Source organism: Theropithecus gelada, chromosome 1, assembly GCF_003255815.1.
Source record: "Theropithecus gelada isolate Dixy chromosome 1, Tgel_1.0, whole genome shotgun sequence".
In the NCBI taxonomy this organism is placed as follows: Eukaryota; Metazoa; Chordata; class Mammalia; order Primates; family Cercopithecidae; genus Theropithecus; species Theropithecus gelada.
In genome coordinates, this window is record NC_037668.1 from 150,516,173 (window position 1) to 150,535,882 (window position 19,710).

Here is a 19,710-nt window from a genome sequence, read left to right on the forward strand (position 1 = left end):
TGTGAAAGCAAGAGAAAGCCATCTGCAAGTATGAAATATTTATTGCACCTGTATACCTTCATTTAAGAAAAGTATCTGAGGGCTATGTATGCTAATCGTGAGATAAACCTTCAGAATAACAAGATGCAGTAATGTACTGCATAATATTTGGTCACCGATAGGCCACATACACAACAGCAGTCTCAAAAGATTATAGCAGAGCTGAAAAATTCCTATCATCTAGTGACATCACAGAACAACATATTACCCACATGTTTCTGGTGATACTGACATAGAAAATCTATTGCACTTCTTATTGTATAGAAGTACAGCATGTACAGTTATGTACAGTACATATAACTTGATGATAGAAAATATTACTATGGTACTGGTTTATGTATTTACTATATTATACTTTTTATTATTATTTTAGATTGTACATCTTCTACTTGTAAGAAAAAAGTTAACTATAAAAGGTATTTCAGGAGAAGCTACTGTTATCGTAGGAGATGACAGCTCCATGCATGTTATCAATAAAGACTTTCCAGTGGGAAAAAATATGGACGTGGAACACAGTGATATTGATGATCCTAACCCTGTGTAGGCCTAGGCTAGTGGGTGTGTTTGTGTCTTGGTTTTTAACAAAAATATTGAAAGAGTTTTTAAAAATTAATTGAAAAAAGCTTATAGAATAAGATTGAAAAGAAAATATTTTTGTACAGCCGTAAAATGTATTTTAAGCTAAGTATTATTACAAAAGAATTAAAAAGCTCAAAAACACTAAAAAGTTTATAAAGTAAAACTGTTACAGAAAGCTAAAGTTAATTTGTTATTGAAGAGAGAAAAATATTTTTCATAAATTTAGTGTAGCCTAAGTGAAGTGTTTTTAAAGTCTACAGTATTGTGTACCAATGTCCTCAGCCTTTACAATCACTCACCACTCACTCACTAAAAAATCTTTTATATCATTTATTTTGTGCATGTTTTCTATGTTTAGGTATGTTTAGATACACAAATACTTACCATTATCTAACACTTGCCTACAGTACTTAGTACAGTGACATGCTGTACAGGTCTGTAACCTCGGAGCAATAGGCTATAGCAGATAGCCTAGGTGTGTAGTAGGTTACACCATCTAGGTTTGTGTGAGTTCACTCCATGATGTTTGCAGAAGTTGCTGAATGACACATTTTTCAGAAAATGTCACTGTCAATAAGTGACACATGACTGTATTTATATGGCACATCACACTGTTTTTCTCACAGTTTAAGTGACATATATTGGATCTCACATTGGAGGGTACAAAAATTTAGATGACTGGATCACCTTGCCTAAAGAATGAGTCAACAAAATTTTTTCTTCCCCCTTAGAAAAGTAAAGACAGACAGTGTAACTAGTAGCCACTGTAAATGACAAGTAATGGCCTTCTGTATCAGTGAAGCTCTTATTATAATACCTGAGTCACTGTTTATTTTTATGTTTTCATTCTGAAGCCTAATAAGTCAATCAAAGACAGATGCTTATGCCAGCAAGCTCAACTTTATAACATCCATAAAGACCAATGATATTGGCATGTTAAATATCTCTAAAAATCAGTGATTATGGTATAATATCAACTAAGTCAACTATACATAGGAAAATCACTGTAAAAGAAACATGGTCCTATCTAATCACTTCCCTTTTTATACATTTCTGTATTATTCTATTTTTATGTTAATCATATATTACCATATATGAGAAATGACAAATATATATACTTTGATGACAAGTCACCTCATATTTTTAAAAATCGAGGAAAAAGGCATTAAAAACTGGTACTGGATTAGCTCATACATATATATGTCATATCATACATATACTACTTTTTTTAACCTCCACTTCCTGGGTTCAAGCAATTCTCCTGCCTTGGCCTCCCAAATAGCTGGGATTGCAGGCATGCACCACCACATCTGGCTAATTTTGTATTTTTAGTAGAGATGGGGTTGCACCATGTTGGTTAGGCTGGTCTCAAACTCCTGATCTCAGGTGATCTGCCCACCTTGGCCTCCCAAAGTGTTGAGATTACAGGTGTGAGCCACCACACCCAGTCATGTATACATTTTTTTAAAAAAATACCCGTTGCAAACAAAAAATGGTCATCAACATGGGATTAATGAAATTATGACCTACGCCTAAAAGGAAAACTATGTAGCTGCTAAAACAATAAAGCAAATTCTTCAACAAATGATTTTATTAAAATTTCATGACCTCTTCTTATGTGGAGGTACAAAGGTATAGTGAACTTCACTTGTACAATAAAGGAATGTATTTATATTAATTATAGACACACACACTTTCACATATACATATCCATATATAAATGATTCCTAGAATGGTAAGAATGGTAATTGTGTTTGACTCTGTAGGGGATGAAATACTGAAGGATCAGCTGCAGGAGGAAGGCTTACCTATCACTCTATATTCTTTACACTGCTTGCTTGTTTCTTATTGCTTAATGATTTATAGACACTCCTTATCAAGTTTTAATAAAAGCATACAGTATTTTACTTTAAGTGAGCAGGCTATTAATTCCTCACTATTTGTATGACCAAAGTTGCCATGTGAAAGAATATGATTTTCTTTCTGCATTGACATAAGCAAAGCACCTATCTTAAATCGCCTTGATTTATATACACTTCCTAGAGTTTGCATGAATTTTAAAAGATAACTAGCACTGCACAACTTTAGACTTTCAGCAAACATTTATAAAAGTCAACCAGGAAATACTGTAGAAAGACAAAGAGTGTATGAGATGTGATTTGCAATCAGGTATATGCTATTATTTTTCTATCATTATCCACATCAAGAGTGGCTTTATCGTAACAACCTCCTTTCTATTATCATAAACTCACAATTTTCTTTTTTGAGACAGGGTCTCCCTCTGTTGCCCAGGTGGGAGTGCAGTGGCATGATTATGACTCACTGTAGCCACCATGCTTGGCTAATTATTTTTTCTTTTGTAGAGACAAGGGTCTTGCCATGTTGCCCAGGCTGGTCTCAAACTCCTGAACTCAGCAATTCTTGGCCTCCCAAAGTGATAAGATTACAAGAGTGAGCCGCTGCACCTGGGCTATAAACCCACAATTTCTATCCCCTGATTTTTTCCTCTAAAAATATAGTGACGCCTTTTTCTGACACTTAGATTTCATTTTCTTGAAATTATTGCCCCAAAGTCTGAATTTTTTAAACCAGAATGTGATGGCTTGGGATTGGTAGCACTCTAGTTTTCTTGAATGTAACATTTTGTATCATATTTACAGAAAACAATTCATAATCTGCAGGAGGCAAGGAGTACTGAAAATATATGACACTATAACATCACCTAGAGCTAAGCAGTAGAATGAGATTTTCTTATTTTTAGAAATATATTTCCCTGTGGTTTCCTTCTGAGCACTATATACTCAGTTTTTGAAGCAGTTATTTTGTCTGCTAGCACCTACATTGGAACATGTTGCTATGTTCTAATACAGTATTTTCTCTTAATTTTTGAAGTAGCACAAAATTGAACTTTTTATCAATCTGTAAATTAAAACAAATTATACAAGCCAATGGTTCTAAACCCTTCTGTGGTTTATGGACCCCTTTGAGAATCTGCTATGTGCTGTGGACCCTCTCTTCAGAACATGATTACAGACTCTTAAAGCTTATCCAGCTGTCTTCCAATGGTTCATAAAAATTGAGTCGCAAACTTTATTTCAATCTTTGATGAACAATAGGGAAAAACAGACAAATACAGCAACTTCTTTAAAATTAAGCAATGTTATTTGCATAGTAATTAGGTTATTTACCACTGTTAAATAGATTATCCTTTGAGTTTTCACAAAGCCCTGTGAGATAGCAAATGCAATTATTATCATTCATCTATTAGAAAGTCATTGAGATTATTCACCTGAAGGAAGCAAATAACTCAGAAAAGTTCAATGACCTGGTCAAAATAAATTAATTAAATTAAATTAATTAAATTTAATTAAATTAAATTAATTAAATTAAATTAAATTAAATTAAATTAAAAATAACTGGTTGGTCATTTCATTAAATCAAAATAAAAATTAACTAGGTGGAGAAATAGTCAAGTATAACACAGCCCTGTGGGAATGACTGGTTTGGGATTGAATTTTGTACATTCAAGCTATGCTAAACAATTTTAAAAATTTTTTTATGTTATAAAAATTAGGGGTATGAATTAAAGCTATAAGAAACAATCAATTTTATGTTTTAAATATTAGTGGCAGAAATAAATATGTAAAAAATAATATTGGCTTACATTAATAATAAAATAGTAAAAATTAGTCAATAATAAAGTTAGCTTACCCTAAAAATTAGTACAGAGTCATTCAATATACAAACTATTTTCACATATGCAACCTCATTTAGTCTTCACAACTCTTGAGAAATACCAGCCCCAGTTGACAAATGAGAAAATCAAGGATAATAGAACTGTGATTTGCCCAGAAAGACAACCCTAGCTAGTGACAAAGACAAAACCCTGAACCTAAGTTTTCTAAAGTGAGATCTGATGCTCCTTGTACTATATCACTCCTTTTAAAAAATGCAGAATTATTTTCCTTCTAAGCAGCATAAGCAAAACTAGTCTGTATCAATATGTACAGCACATGATTTTAGTTGTAGCATAATGCTAACTAGGAGGTCATGTCTGCAGTCTTTTTTCCATCAAGTTAAAACACAGCTTCATAAAGTTGTCTACAGGTACCACTGAAATTATATATTAAAGCATGTATACTTTAAACAGAGGCTATATAGGCCGAATATGACTTATTTCGTATTCCTCAAGATAGTATAATTTATAATAAGAAGTGTATATATATATATATATGTAGGTCTTCATGCCAAGTTCCTGGCACACAGCCCTCTAAAACCCTTGTAATTTCCAGAGCAAAAGGGTTACTAGGAGGATCTTTCATCCTAATAATTGGTCTTTGATCTTGGTTCTTGACACAGAGCTCCTAATCCCTTAGAATTTCCTGGGTGATAGGAGCATCTTTTGTTCTAATGAGGTGACTCTTACTGGGTTCCTGGATAGCTTCAGGATGGGGGCTGGTCACCAGAAAAAAAACAAACCATGACTACAAGTTTGGAACTTTCAGCCCCATCTCAATTCTCCAGAAAGGTGAGAGGAACTGGAGATTGATAATCAACCACACCTAGATGATGAAGCTTTCATAAAAATCTCTGAACTATGGGGTTTGGAGAGCTTTGGGGTTGCAGAACACATGGATGCATCCCAGAGAGGTTGTGGAATCTCCTCACCCCTTCCTACATCCCTTTCCCTATGTATATCTTTCTTCTGTATCCCTTGTGATATTCTCTGTAATAAGCTGGTAAACGTCAGTAAACTGTTTCCCTGAGTTCTGTGAGCTGCTCCAGATGAAACCCAGGGAGGCTCAAACTAGTGATCGGCATGTGGAGTGGGGACAGTCTTGTGGGACTGAGCCCTTCACCTGTGGGATCTGATGCTAATTCCAGGTTGATAGCGTCAGAATTGAATTGAAGTAGAGGAAACCCAGCTGGTATCCAGTGGAGAATTGCAGAAAAATCCCATACATCTGGTGTCAGAAAAGTCCTGTGTCAAGTGGTGAGAACATAGTAGGAGAAAATTGTTTTTTTTTTTTTCTTTTACACCCCTACTTCCCTTTTTTCTTCTCTAGCTGCTTGGCTTTGGCAATTTCACTCTTTGTTAGCATCTTCAATAAGGGATGTTTACGCCTAGAGGGGAGAGGTGGGACACATCAACCAAACTTGGCTGCTTGTTTGCTGTTTTTGCTTTAAAATTAAAGTTGGAAGGGGAAGAAATTTAAGATTAGCAATTAATGTGCATTTTTGGATAACCTGTGGCTTTCAGTAGTTCGTATCATCACTATTCGTCCCAATGTTCTGTTAGAACCAAGAGTTGGCTGTATGGAATTCTTTTCCATTTGGAATGAGTCACATCAGCATTGTACTTTAGGTGCACACAAACCACAATAGTTAAACATGAACTTCATTTGGCACAGGTACTTTTTTGTAAACATCATGCCATATGCACCCTACCACATAAATAACAATGCCAATTTTCCAAGACTAAGTAAGATGGCACAAGTCTAAAAAAAATAAAAAGAAAAAAAATAAAAAGAATTAGGAAGAAAAGCATGCAGCCTAATTACCAGCTGAAAGTAGACAGGACTGAACAAACGTTGTCACATGCCTTTCTTATCAAATGAAACACCCGAGACACATACAAAAAAAATTTCTGATAATCATCACACCTAGTTTTAATCACATTCAGAGCAATACTTGGATATCTGGTGGTCAGTCAGATGCTCTGCAAAATCTATAATCTAGAATGAACAGGTCTGCATTTCAGAAGTTAGGATGGAGGAATGACAAGAAAAAATAGGTTCTGTATTTATTCAGGGCATGAACTTCATGACTATTCCTTGCTTCCAATTTTTGGATAATTTCAAGACCACAACATTTAACAGTGATTGCTTCTCAGAAAATTAAAATATGCTATTGAAAACTTTTCAAAATTATTCAAGAATAGGTGAAAGTGTGTTTTGTTTCAGAATACAAGCAATTCCCGACTTGAACTACACTAGAGATATGGGCAACTATGATGCTGGTACCCAATGCCCAACCCTCCTCTTGCTGGAGCTTCTGTTAGATCTATAATATATTGTTATGTTTTTCTCCTGTTACTAAAAACAAACAAAAAACCCAAAACAAAACAAATTATGCCTAACGTCTGAGAAGATTATATCCCTAATGTTCCCAAATCCCTTTTCAGTTAGCATAGGATTCTGAGTACTAGGTGCTCTTCTTGCCTGATGTAGCATACATATGCAATGAGAAGAGGTGACTAATCTATTTCATTATTGCTTTGGAGTCTACAGTAGTATTTATGTAATAATTCAGCTTTATTCCCTATCAAATATACTTTTGCACTCTGCCAACTTAGCTATCATTCATAAGAAATTTTCTCTGAGAAACACATTTTAACTTAGAAAATAAATAAGACTACATGAAGATTTTTGAGTGGCAGGAGCAAATGTTATTAATAATATCATAATATGTGTTTTATTTTCCTTAATTTAAGTAGACGGGATGAATAACACAGAATAAAATACCCAAATTTAATTTCAATTTTTGTATTTCAACTACAAAATACCAGAAGTACATATTTTGGAAAAATAATCATCTACTTTCACAAGCTTGCATAAAGAAAAATGCAATGAGATTGTAGAGCAGGAACTGGAAGTCACCTTGCAAAATTCATTGTCTTTTAAGCTGCCTGAGAGAACCTTAACTTTTCTATAAAAATGGACTCCCAAAATCCAATACACAATTCTCTGAGAACATGCAAGGGACTAGTGAAATGCCACAGAGTTATGAGTGTACTAAATTAATAAGTTAGCACCCAACACGCAGAGCTACAATGACATCATCCTTTGGGAAAAGGTTTACCGACAAATTCCACACCACTGCTTCAAGTCCATTCATTTCCAAGTTCAGGCAGTGGCTTCTGTGGTCATCAAGTTGAACAGAAAACACAATTTTTCCTCATCCTTTCAAGTTGTAGTTTTGTCCCACATCCAACAGAAAGAAAGGTATTAGACTCCCTGCTGAAAACAAGCATAGGCTTTGCAGTTTTCAATATACTTTCTGTATTTCCATAAGTGACTCCTTTTTATCTGGAATTGCTTGTTAAAATTACTGCAAACTTTTAATTTTCTTCCTGGTGTTTGTTTTGTTTTGTTTTCATAATTACTTAAGCATTATACCAAACTGGAGAAATACAAGTTTGCAGTAAATCTGTGATTGTTATCATAATAGCTTTAGCAATTTAATCTAGGTAAAAGCCAACTGGAAGCCTCAGTGGCAGGTTTAAAATATAGAAACAAAAATACAAACAAAAAATCATAGAAACTATTTAGCCAAATTCAATCTCTACGCTCAAGTGAGAGAAAATAAGAGTCATTTGAAAATATGCGAAGTATTGCTCTAAGGAAAAATTAAGTTTCCCATTAAGACTTAAGAGAAATGCTTTGGAATCTTAAAGTCACTGTAGACCATAGTGGCCTTCTTGTTATTTGCATTCTGACACTCAGATATAATAATTGAGTGATAAATGTAGGCAACTCCTAATTCTGACATTGCAGTTCACTTTCCACTGGAGAATATTTTATTATTTTAAATATAATTATATTAAATTGTATTAACATATAACTCGATTAATATATAAGTGTAATTAATATAACTTTATATATTGATAAATTGTATACATTAATATCAATATATAATTTATATAAAATAATACATTAATATAATATATAATAATATAACTATATAAAATATAAATATACTAATTATATATTACATATCAATGTAATTCCAGGTCAATGTAATTGATATGTAATATATAATAAATTGATAGAGTTACATAATTATAAAAATTATAATTTTAATGCTTTCAAGTAAAAAAATCTTGTAGTTTATTCTAATCCTTAAATTGGTCTTGAAATAGAATACAGTTGTCCATACATCATTTTTGCCAACTGCCTTTCCAGTAGTTTAACTGAGAAGCTTTAAAAACACGTAAAAATTTAAAAACTTAAAAATTAAAAGCTAAGCCTTCTAAAGCATTATTCTGAGAGGACTATATCTCCATCTGTAAACTTTTTTTAAGACCACCTTTCACCCTCCTCACTGCCACCTCCTTAGTTCAATCAACATCTTTTCCCATATGGATTAATATATTAACATGCTTGTGAGGTGTTTCCTCCACCCAGTTCTCTGATTCTGTAACAACAACAATTCAATTCAATTCTATAGGAGTCCAGACCTACAGATTCAGTCCACAGGACAGCTTCCAGGTCAGACACCAGTAGCAAATGGCATGCTGTGCTGCCCACGTTTCTGCCTGGCCAACTGCAAATTCAGGGATTCCCAGGACCTCTCCTCAGATTGGTTAACTCCCTAGAAGGATTCACAGAACTCTGGAATGCATTCTCCTTACTAATGCTGGTCTATTATAAAGGATATAATTTAGGAACAGCCAAATGGAAGAGATGCATTCTGGTATGCATAGAAGTAGGGGGTATGGAGCTTCTATGTTCCACAGCTTCCCCCAGCATACTACCCTCCCACCACCATTATTCCCCAACCCAGAAGCTCTCTGAACTCCATTGTTTAGGGGATTTTATGGAGTTTTCATTAAGTAGGCCTGACTGATTAAATAATCGGCCATTGGTGATTAAACTCAACCTCTGACCATTCTTCCCTCCCCAGAGTCCTGGGAGTGAGGCTGAAGGTTCCAATCTGCTAATCACATGGTTGGTTTCTCTGGCTATTAGCCCCCATCTTGAAGTTATCTAGCAGCCCACCAGTAGTCACCTCATTAGCATAAACTCAGGCATGGTTGAAAGGGGCTTGTTATGAATAACAGAAGACATTCCCATCACTCAGAAAAGCCTAAGGATTCTAGGAGCTCTGGGCCAAGAACCGGGGTCAAAGACCAAATATATTTTTGTATTATGCCACATTTTTCACTGGTCTTCTACTTCAGCTTCTACCTTCTGAATGGCACCCAGCATCACATCATGCTTGTTTGTCTTTGGCTTAAATCTTTCAGTGGCTGCCTACCGAATTTAGAATGTTACCATGACCTATAGAGTCCTACATGATCTTGCTGCCTCTTATCTCGCTAACCTCACTTCTTTCCCCTTCTCTCCTTCCTGCAGTCCCCCAGGCACTGCCTCATCTGTATTCCTTGAACATGCCAAAATCTGTTCCACCCAAATCTTTGCCACTGTTGTGCCCTTTGCCTTCATTAATCTTTCCACTTTTCTTTACATAGCTGATTTATTTTCATCATTCAGAGTTCAGCTTAAATGTCACCTCCTCAGAGAGTTCTTGAATCAGCCTCTTTAGAACACCTCCCACTCCCTGCTCTGGCTCCATCATCTATTCTCTATTATGAGTTTCTTTTGCTACATTGATTGCAATCATTCATGGTCTTGTTTTTAATGTACTGATTGGTCATTGGTCTCTTCAATCCCAATTTTTCTAGTCTTGCTGAATTCAAGAAGAAACAAACAAACAAAAAATGGGGGCGAGGTGGAGAAAGGAACGACTAAAATGAAGCTTCCTAAAATAATACAACATATAAAATCTTGGCCACATTTTTACTCCTTTCTCACAAAAACAAAAAAATATCAACTAGCACTGTCTATGAGTTACAAGCCTGATGCCTAAATATTCATTTCACTTTCAATATTTTGACTCCTGTCTCTTCATTCTATTAGTCACCAAGGCCTGTTGATTCTTGTATCCAATTATTCCAACATTTTATGCTTACTCCTGTCCTTCCACACCAACTCCAATCATCCCAGTCAATACATCCCTCCTTCCCTGGATCACTGCAATGCCTCCTAACTGCTCTCTCAGACAAACTGTCAGTATTCGCTAATCCTCTTCCTGACAAATGCTTCTTGTCACTTCTAAACTTTGACTTCACTTTTATTAAAAATCCAGGTTCTATCTTATTGCAGTAGATCCTCAAACATGGGATTATTTTCAATGCATTTTTTCCATCTAAAGCAGTCAATATTATTTCCCACTACTTCTTTAAACAAGTCTTCTTTAAACAATTTCTTTAAACAAGTCTACTCCAACACTTACCTTTCTATCCCCAAAATAAATCCAGCTCATTCCCCTTCTTGGATTTTTGCTTAGTCATGCCACAGACTGGGAGGCTTTTTCCCCTTCCTCAGTCTAAATCAAAACATCTTCAGCCGGGCGCGGTGGCTCACGCCTGTAATCCCAGCACTTTGGGAGACCAAGGCGGGTGGATCACGAGATCAGGAGATCGAGACCATCCTGGCTAACATGGTGAAACCCTGTCTCTACTAAAAATACAAAAAACTAGCCAGGCGAGGTGGCGGGCGCCTGTAGTCCCAGTTACTCAGGAGGCTGAGGCAGGAGAATGGAATGAACTGGGGAGGCGGAGCTTGCAGTGAGCCGAGATCGCGCCACTGCACTCCAGTCTGGGAGACACAGCAAGACTCCGTCTCAAAAAAAAAAAGAAACATTTTCTTCAAGGCACAGTTCAAATCCAACTTCTCCACTTAAGACTCTCAGTTTCAGCCCATGTGTTCTTCGCTTTTTCTCAATTCTCATAGCACTGAAACTCCTGTTCTATGTTACATTTGATTATCCAAGACTTATTTTTGTTATTCTTCAGTCATTTCATATGTGTAAATGTTGTCTCCCAAATGAGACTGCAAGCAGGGACTATGTCCTTACTTCCTTTGTAATCCTGGCAGCAGGAGAAGTAGCACAGATCAGCAGGAGCTTCTTACCGTGACTTACAGATTAAAATGATCCTGACGATGACTCCCGTCAACTCCAAGCAGCCATTCTAGATAACTGGCACTAGCCAAACAGAGCACACTGTCTCTTACCCCTGGTCTTTTCCACATGAGCTCCCTATGCCTGCAAGGCTCCCTTTCCAACTTTCTTCACCTGGCAAATTCCTAATTCTATCCAGTCAACTGGGACAATGCCTACTAAGGAAAAGGAACCATCCCTCGCCTCTTTCTCACTCACCTACCCACCCAATATCTGTGTAAAGTGTTGCATCAATACATTCCCATTAAATGCTCTTAACTCACAACTCCTGGCACACTGTATTGTAAATGTGTATTTATCCACACTTCTCCCTGACTGATCTATGTACAACTTAAAACCACGGAATTTATTTTTTATCTTTATAGCAATAGAGCGATAGTGTTTTATTATTTGTTGAATTAATATATAGACAAACAGACTGGCAATGAAATATGTTGAAAGGGCTAATAACTTAGCCTCACAGGTATCAATATGGTGTTATGTAATTTCCAATAAGTCATAGTTCAGACCATATAGAATGCCTATTAGTTTTCAGTTTCAAAAATAATTATTATGCACCCAATATATATCAGGCATTTGGAGATGCAGGCAAGACCCAAATGATTAAAAATCCCTAACTTCATAGAGCTTGCATTTTACAAGGAAAAATCAGCAAGGGACTATGGCTTTTGCTCTGACTGAGTTGGAAACCACAGAAGATTTCTGAGCAGAAGGTTGCTGCAACGCTGCTGGCATGCGATGATGCTACTTTGGACAAAAATGGTGGCAACTTGAATGCTGAGCAGTGGTTAAAGCATGAATCTAATATAAAGGCAAAGCCAACAGGACTGGTATATGGAATGGAAGTGGCATATGAGAGAAAAGGAATGGTCAAGAATGGATTTCAGTCTGTGCAACTATGGAAGAGGATTTGTGAAGAATTTGGAAGGGTATAACTTTGGAAAGGGTGTTTAGATATATGAACAGATATTCTAAAATTTGGTCTTAAATTTTAATATTTTATTTTGTATTACACCCCTTGGGCATATTTCCAAGGAATAGTGAGGATTATGTTTGCTTCTTAGAAAAATTGATGAAATTGAACAGAAAATCCTTGGACAACTGTGGCCAACTCAGTTCCGTGAAGCACTGCCTGTACCAGGAACCCTCTAAAAGCCACTGCAATTTATTTTTCAAAACTCTCCCAACTTCTAATGTCATTTTAAAATGTCTTATGTAATGCAGCTATTACTAAAAGTCATAATTTCTATGATTGCTAAAAATCACTTCAAAGCTCACACAATTATTATCATTAGCAATTTTATTAATTATACTTTGAATTTTATGGAATAATGACTTTGATGTCAAATGCACACTTAGAAAAGAGGACAAATTTTTTCCCTTGCCCTAGACCACCATAACCTAGTCCAAGATTAGAGGACATGGTGTTGACCACAAGAGTAAAAGACCATGCAGTAAAAAGTCCTCATATGGGTCACCCGGAATGATTTAATCCACTGAAGACTAAAGCCTGAGATAGAAGAGTAGAATATGTGGGCTGTCAGGCAGCTACCTAAAAAGCCTAAATGATCAGCTACTGTGCTTAATGGCTATAATTTGGAGTAAGGCTGGTAATAATGGTTTATATTTTTTCATGTGTTGAAGTGTATGTCTGCAAAACTTACTGTATTTGGGGATTCAAAAAATGAGACTGTTTATAAACATACAGGGCAACAGTAAGTCTGTATAATGACTGAGTCTCCTGCAAAATAATTTAGTGGTGGTCATGATGAGTTATAACTTAGACTTTTGAATTTTCATTGGCAGAAACAAACCATTCTCACTCAGTCTGTGAGCTTTTTTTCTTCTAGACTCTAAGTAGTTTACACAATAAATAGTTATTTCCATAGTAGAAATGGCCAAGATGTCTAAGCCCCAAACTTAACCTGTTATTATGGTTAGAAATCAAGGTTGCCATTCTTCCAGATTTTCACAGCCACACAACTTTTGACCTAGCTGATGGAAATGTAAGAGTAAACATAGTTTCTTGACCTCTCAAAAAAGGCAAAAAATCAGCATGCTAAAGTATGTATTTTGCTGGCATGCGATCCAGTGCAAAGAGGCACTACAGTGGATTCATATAACGATAAAACAGTACAAATACCTGTAGAAAAACTTTTAAGTGAGAGTTCATCCATAAATTTTCCATGTTCTCCTATTTAGTACTTTGATATAATCTGCTGACATGAAAACATTATACATGTCATAATTTATGAATGATATCACAAAAATAAGATTGAAACTTTCAGGATTTCAACTTATTCCAAAGGTATGTGGAAAGAAAGAACTCCCTTTTTTAAACATATTTTCTCACACCTGAAATTCCTTCATAACTATGATGAGTCCATTTCCTTCTCTTTCTTAAAAAATACACTTTAAATGCATCTCTTTCCATTAGCAAGCAGCTTTTCTCATTCTCACAGAATGACAAACATGGCTTTCACTATGAGATCTGTGTTTAGGTTTCCTGAATAGCTTTTGGGCACTGAATGACAAACTAGCAGAGAGGACATCTACATGTACCCATTCTGCTGCTTTAGAAAATACCAAGCATACGTGTGGGTGAGTTGAAAAAAGAGACCACGTTCATTATGCAACCCTTTCAACATTATAACAAACAACGCGATTTTAAAAAATCATCAGGGGCCTAAATTTTCATACTTTTTATAATCCTCACATTTCAGTGTTAAATTTTTATATATTTATGCTACTAGCAACATATAATGTATAAAAAACAAGTCCTGAAGTAATCATCACAAATGACCATATTAACAGGCACAATCTGTTAAAATGTAGAGTTAAAATTTACAAATTCGAAAAGATGATATCATGTAAGAACTTCCATGAAAAGAATGTTAAAATTGTATTCAAATCATTTTCTGCTACACAAAAAGTATCAAAAATTCAGGAAAATTAAAAACTAATTGTCTAAAGAAATAATCATTTTAAGCTGTTTCTTGACATTACTACCATTAGTCAAATGACTGAACTGCACTGCTCCTGTTTCACATGTATTTTAAAGTCAACTCAGTATTCTAAAATAACAACGAATTCATTTCCATTATTCCTTTGTTTAAACCTTTAAACCCCCTTTGCACAATTTACTATGATCTAGTTTTTCTATCTTAAGTAAAATGATTTTTGACCAACTATGCAAAAAATTCAAACAAATGGATTTTATCTCACAAACTGTACCAAAACAAAAAACAAAAATAAGTTGTCTCCTACCTATGGTTGTAATAACAGTGCCAGCAAAGAAGAAGGAACTTCCCAAATCCCAGTGACTGATTTGATTGGAGGTGTTTCCTAAAGGTATAATCCCTGCATTTATTGCTGCCACTATTTGCTGCAAGTTTAAAAAGAAATTTATCAGTACACATGAATCACACAGAGGCATCAAACAGCATATTTTCCACCCCAGAAATGACTTATTTGACAAAGAGAATCAACTCTAAGCTTTTGTTTTTCCATTTAAAATGTATACTATAGCTTAAAACTTTATACTGAAGAATTTAATACCACTTAAGTTATAAGAAACTGACATGTGATATCAAGTGAATTGATTGGCATGAAGGTTATAATATTGTACCAACATGCATTCATATTGTCATCCATTAACATATTTAATTACTTATTTGAATTAACAACTAAATATAACAATGTTCTCTAGTAAGCACCACAGCGTAAAAATAGCAGGTTGTAAACTATAGTTACAATAATACATAATAGCTTCATCAGAAAGAAAGTATTTCCCAAGTGCTGCTCATTTCAAATGTTAAATATATGATCCAAGTCTGGGTTGGCTATAACTGTACCAAGCCTATATCAAAAAGAGCTAAGGATGAAAAGGAAAGGCAACAGGACTTCACTTTCAAGCTTGAGGCAGTCCATGTAGATCTAGACTCTTAGAATTTCTACAGAGTTTAGTAAATTCTATGACAATGAGAATCACCAAAGCTCTGTAGATGACAATCTGTCAGCAATATTACATAAAGACCACTAAGATCTATTGCTGAGAATGTTGAGTAGTACTAAGAGAAAGACAGAAAGATGACATTATAATCCCTTCTTCAATCATCACATGTTGGGAGGTGGGGGTTGGAGGAGAAGAAGCACAAAAGATAAGACAATATGTTAGGAGAAAATGTATAGTAGAAGACAGACAGATTACAGGGAATGATGTTTTGGTTGGAAATATAGCTTTGGAGATCTTTACTACTTAATTTTCAAATTATAGAATTGGAAGAAACAACATTTGATAAGGAAATTAAAGGCCAAGAGAAGAAAAGTGGTTGGTTTAAGGTTACATAGTTTACTGGCAAATGGATAATAAGTACACTCTGAAAATGGGGTACGACTCAAGGAAGCCACTGGCGTATGGAAAAAAACAGGTAACCCATAGCTGAAATGTAATATAAAATCTCATTTCAGAACTGTTATGAAACATGTCTGATGTCTTAATCTATGAATTAAAAAGTCAATAGTTCTGTGTAAAATTAATTAAATTGCATTGCTTTTATTTACTTTAGCAGTGATATATGATCTTTGTAAAAAAAAAATAAGAAAATACAAAAAGGAATAAAGAGGATAATAAAAACTATCCATAATTGCAGAATCCAGAGATAACCACTTTTAATGTATTACATTATCTACCCCTGGTAGTTTTATATCCTCTTTCACATAGTTGTATTTTCTACTCTTAGTTAATACTATTCCACATGCAGGTTTTTTTGTCATTTCCATATTTATTTAATCATTGCTCAAGATATAGATATATATGTTGTCCTAAAATTTGAATTAATATAAAATTTGCTGTTGTGAACATATTTATGTATAAATGTTTTCCTATTTCTGAACATTTCCCCAGGAGAGATTGCTAGGAATAAATTTGCCACGTTAAAGATTATGAATGTTTTCGGTGGGGCACGGTGGCTCACGCCTGTAATCCCAGCACTTTGGGAGGCCAAGGCGGGCGGATCACGAGGTCAAGAGATGAGACCATCCTGGCTAACACGGTGAAACCCCATCTCTACTAAAAATACAAAACAAATTAGCCGGGCTTGGTGGCGGGCGCCTGTACTCCCAGCTACTCGGGAGGCTGAGGCAGGAGAATGGCGTGAACCCGGGAGGTGGAGCTTGCAGTGAGCCGAGTTCGCGGCGCTGCACTCCAGCCTAGGCGACAGAGGGAGACTCCGTCGTCAAAAAAAAACAAAAACAAAAACAAAACAAAACAAAGATTGTGAATGTTTTAAAGCATTTGATGTATAGTAGCAAATAGCTATCTTAGAAGGTTGTTTCAATTTACAACTGCCCCCCCCAACAATTTACAAATGCTTAGCAATATTTTTAATATTAATGACATTTATCTTTAATGAAATGATAAAATATATTTCCACTTATATAACCCTTATCATGAATAATACTGAACATGAATTACTCCTTTATCTAATATTAAATGCACACAAATATATACCTATACACCCATATGCACAACACACAGTGAAGTTTGAGTTAGTTAATTCTATTCATCTGACTCTGTGTTGTAACTATAATATCAGATAAGGCAGGTCTCCCTTCATTATCTTTCTTTTAAATGTTTTTGTAGTTATTGCTCTGTTATTCGTATATAAACTTTAGAATTTAAATCTTATAAAAATTTTTATTTTCATAGATTTGACATATTTCCATTGAAATTTGTTATTTAACATATTTCCATTGAAATTTTAATGGAAATATGCTAAATACTTCACATACATTAAATGTTTGAAAATAGATGAAATCTATAAATTAAAAAGTAAACACTATTATAATACTCAAACTTCATACCAAGGAAGATGGTATGAATCCCTATTTATTGAGTCCCCTATACTATACTGATTATATATTCCACATAGATCCATAAGGTTATTCCCAAATATTTCACTTTTTCCACTTTGAATTATAATTGGTTATTGCTGTTGTATATATACATAAATACATATTACCAATCCTCTGCACCAGCAATTCTCAAAGTTTTTATCTTAAAATAGTTTACGCTCTCAAAAATTAATGAAGATGTCAAAGATCTTCTGTTTGTGTCGGTTATAACTATTCACATTTCCTGTATTGGTTTGAATTTCTGGTTTCTAAAATGTTCATGTAAAAATATCAAGAAAGTCAACCTAAGTGATCTATTTCTACAATAAATAATTATGTCTTCTAAAACAAAATACATAGTGAGAAGAGATGCAGTTTTACAATTTTATAAATCTCTTTTAATATCTGGCTTAATAGAAAACAGATGTATTTTAATATGTTTCTGCTTTCAATCTGTTGGAATAGCACATCACATAGCTGCTGGAAGACTTCATTGTAAACTCAGAAAGTGAGACACATTATGATGTCTTTTTTATATTGAAAAGACAAAAACATATTAGTACTATAAAGAAAATATCTTTGGCCAAGTGTGGTGGTTCCTGCCTTTAATCCCAGCACTTTGGGAGAATGAGGCAGGTGAATTACTTGAGCTCAGGAGTTGGAGACTAGCCTGGGCAATACAGTGAAATCCCATCTCTACAAGAAATACAAAAATTAGCTAGGCCTGGTGGCATAATCCCAGGTACTAGGGAGGCTGAGGTGGGAGAATCGTTTGAGCCTGGGAGGTCAAGGGGACAGTGAGTTGTGATCATGCCACAGCTCTCTAGTCTGGGTGACAGAGCAAAACCCTGTCTCAAAAAATAAATAAATAAAATAACTCTGATCTTAACAAACCTCTGAGGGGGCCTTGAGGACCACATTTTGAAAACAACTGTTCTATACTGAACTTGTTATTTTTGTTTGTTTGTTTGATTTCAGTTTTTACCTGGAAAACCAAAGTAAGCAAACTTATCACTTAGAAATAATGGTATTTTGTCTCCACATCTTTCAATAGCTATGTATTATTGATTTTCATCTCTTATTGGACTGAACAGTCTTTCTAGAGCTAAGTTAAATAAGAATAATGACAACAGATTCTTTATTTTTGTCACATAAAATCATCAACGGTTTAAGCGTTTAATCATTAAATATATTGGCCATTGGCAAGAAAATGGCATTTAATTAAATAAAATATGACAACAAGCAAATAAAAAAGACATAAAACTTTAAAAAACTAAAAAAGAATTTGGAAAATATTTTAAGATAGCAATAAACATACAGGAGATGGAACAGAGGTAATAAGTGAAGAAATATAAAATGGTTCAATTTTAGCATAAATCAAATAAAGTTATTGGTTCATATACTCTAATCTAGTGAATTCATAGGCTATGTAGCTTAAAAATATGTATCAAGGCTTCATAAATCTGAAAGAGTTGCTTGTGATAATCATGCTGTTACCTAGTTACTCTGGAGGGAATGGCTTCACAGTTAATATACATGGAAATGCCACAGATTCATGTGCACAAAAACAATTAGGCACAGGAACAAGGGCGTCTAGGCTTGTAACTCTCAGGAAGAACTAAACATTTCCAGTAAAAATCAGGGAAGGGGAATTTGGACAGATTATAATTGAATCAAAAGTATATTTTTAGATTTTACATACATTTCTTCAACACATTCATTTATTCAAAAATATTTAGCAGTTGTCAATGGTACTAAGTGATGGGGAAGCAACAGAAAAGAAGAAACATACACGGTGTTGTAGATGAGAAAAGATAAAGTAAGCCTTCAGACTCTGCCCCCATTAACTAAAATTATTTTATTGATATAGCAATTGATTTAATATAGTCTTCATAACCAGCACTATGATTTTAGCTTATTCTTTTTCTCATCAATAATGAATTACAACATCACCCAGACACTTGGATAAAGTCCACAAATTATTAAAATTCAAAAGAAGCAAATGCAGACCTATAATCAGAAACAGTAGTGTCTGGCAACATGTGGGTTGTAAATAATTATCACAAGAGCTGTAATTATTGAAACAGAGGTTTGAGATAGAGCTAAGGGTATGTCAAATCACTATGAGAATGAGTCTACCATGAGGTCTTTTCTCTAGAATATTCTTGTAAGTCTATTTTGTATTTTTGTGTGCGGTGTCTTGGTCAACATCCACAGGAAATTGGATGTCCTTTCCCACTCACTGACGTAGAGCTAAGAATCTCTGAAATTTCAACATCAGTTCAGGTCATCAGAGTACTTTTCCAATGCCTTCATGAGAACTGTTTCTGGGTGTGCCACATTATGTGGCTAAAGTAACATAACCACTGAATAGATAATAAAATTTCACTT

At 34.7% G+C, this 19,710-nt stretch overlaps 1 protein-coding gene across 3 annotated transcripts in view; it reads right to left on the bottom strand.

Annotated features, from left to right (window-relative positions):
- The window catches only part of KCNK2 (potassium two pore domain channel subfamily K member 2), a 240,679-nt gene that overhangs the window by 90,089 nt on the left and 130,880 nt on the right, over positions 1–19,710 (bottom strand). For all 3 annotated transcript variants that reach the window (XM_025366351.1, XM_025366357.1, XM_025366341.1), the window contains exon 3: positions 14,692–14,809. In XM_025366351.1, coding sequence (XP_025222136.1) covers positions 14,692–14,809 — 118 coding nt within the window. The remainder of the gene's footprint in view (positions 1–14,691; positions 14,810–19,710) is intronic.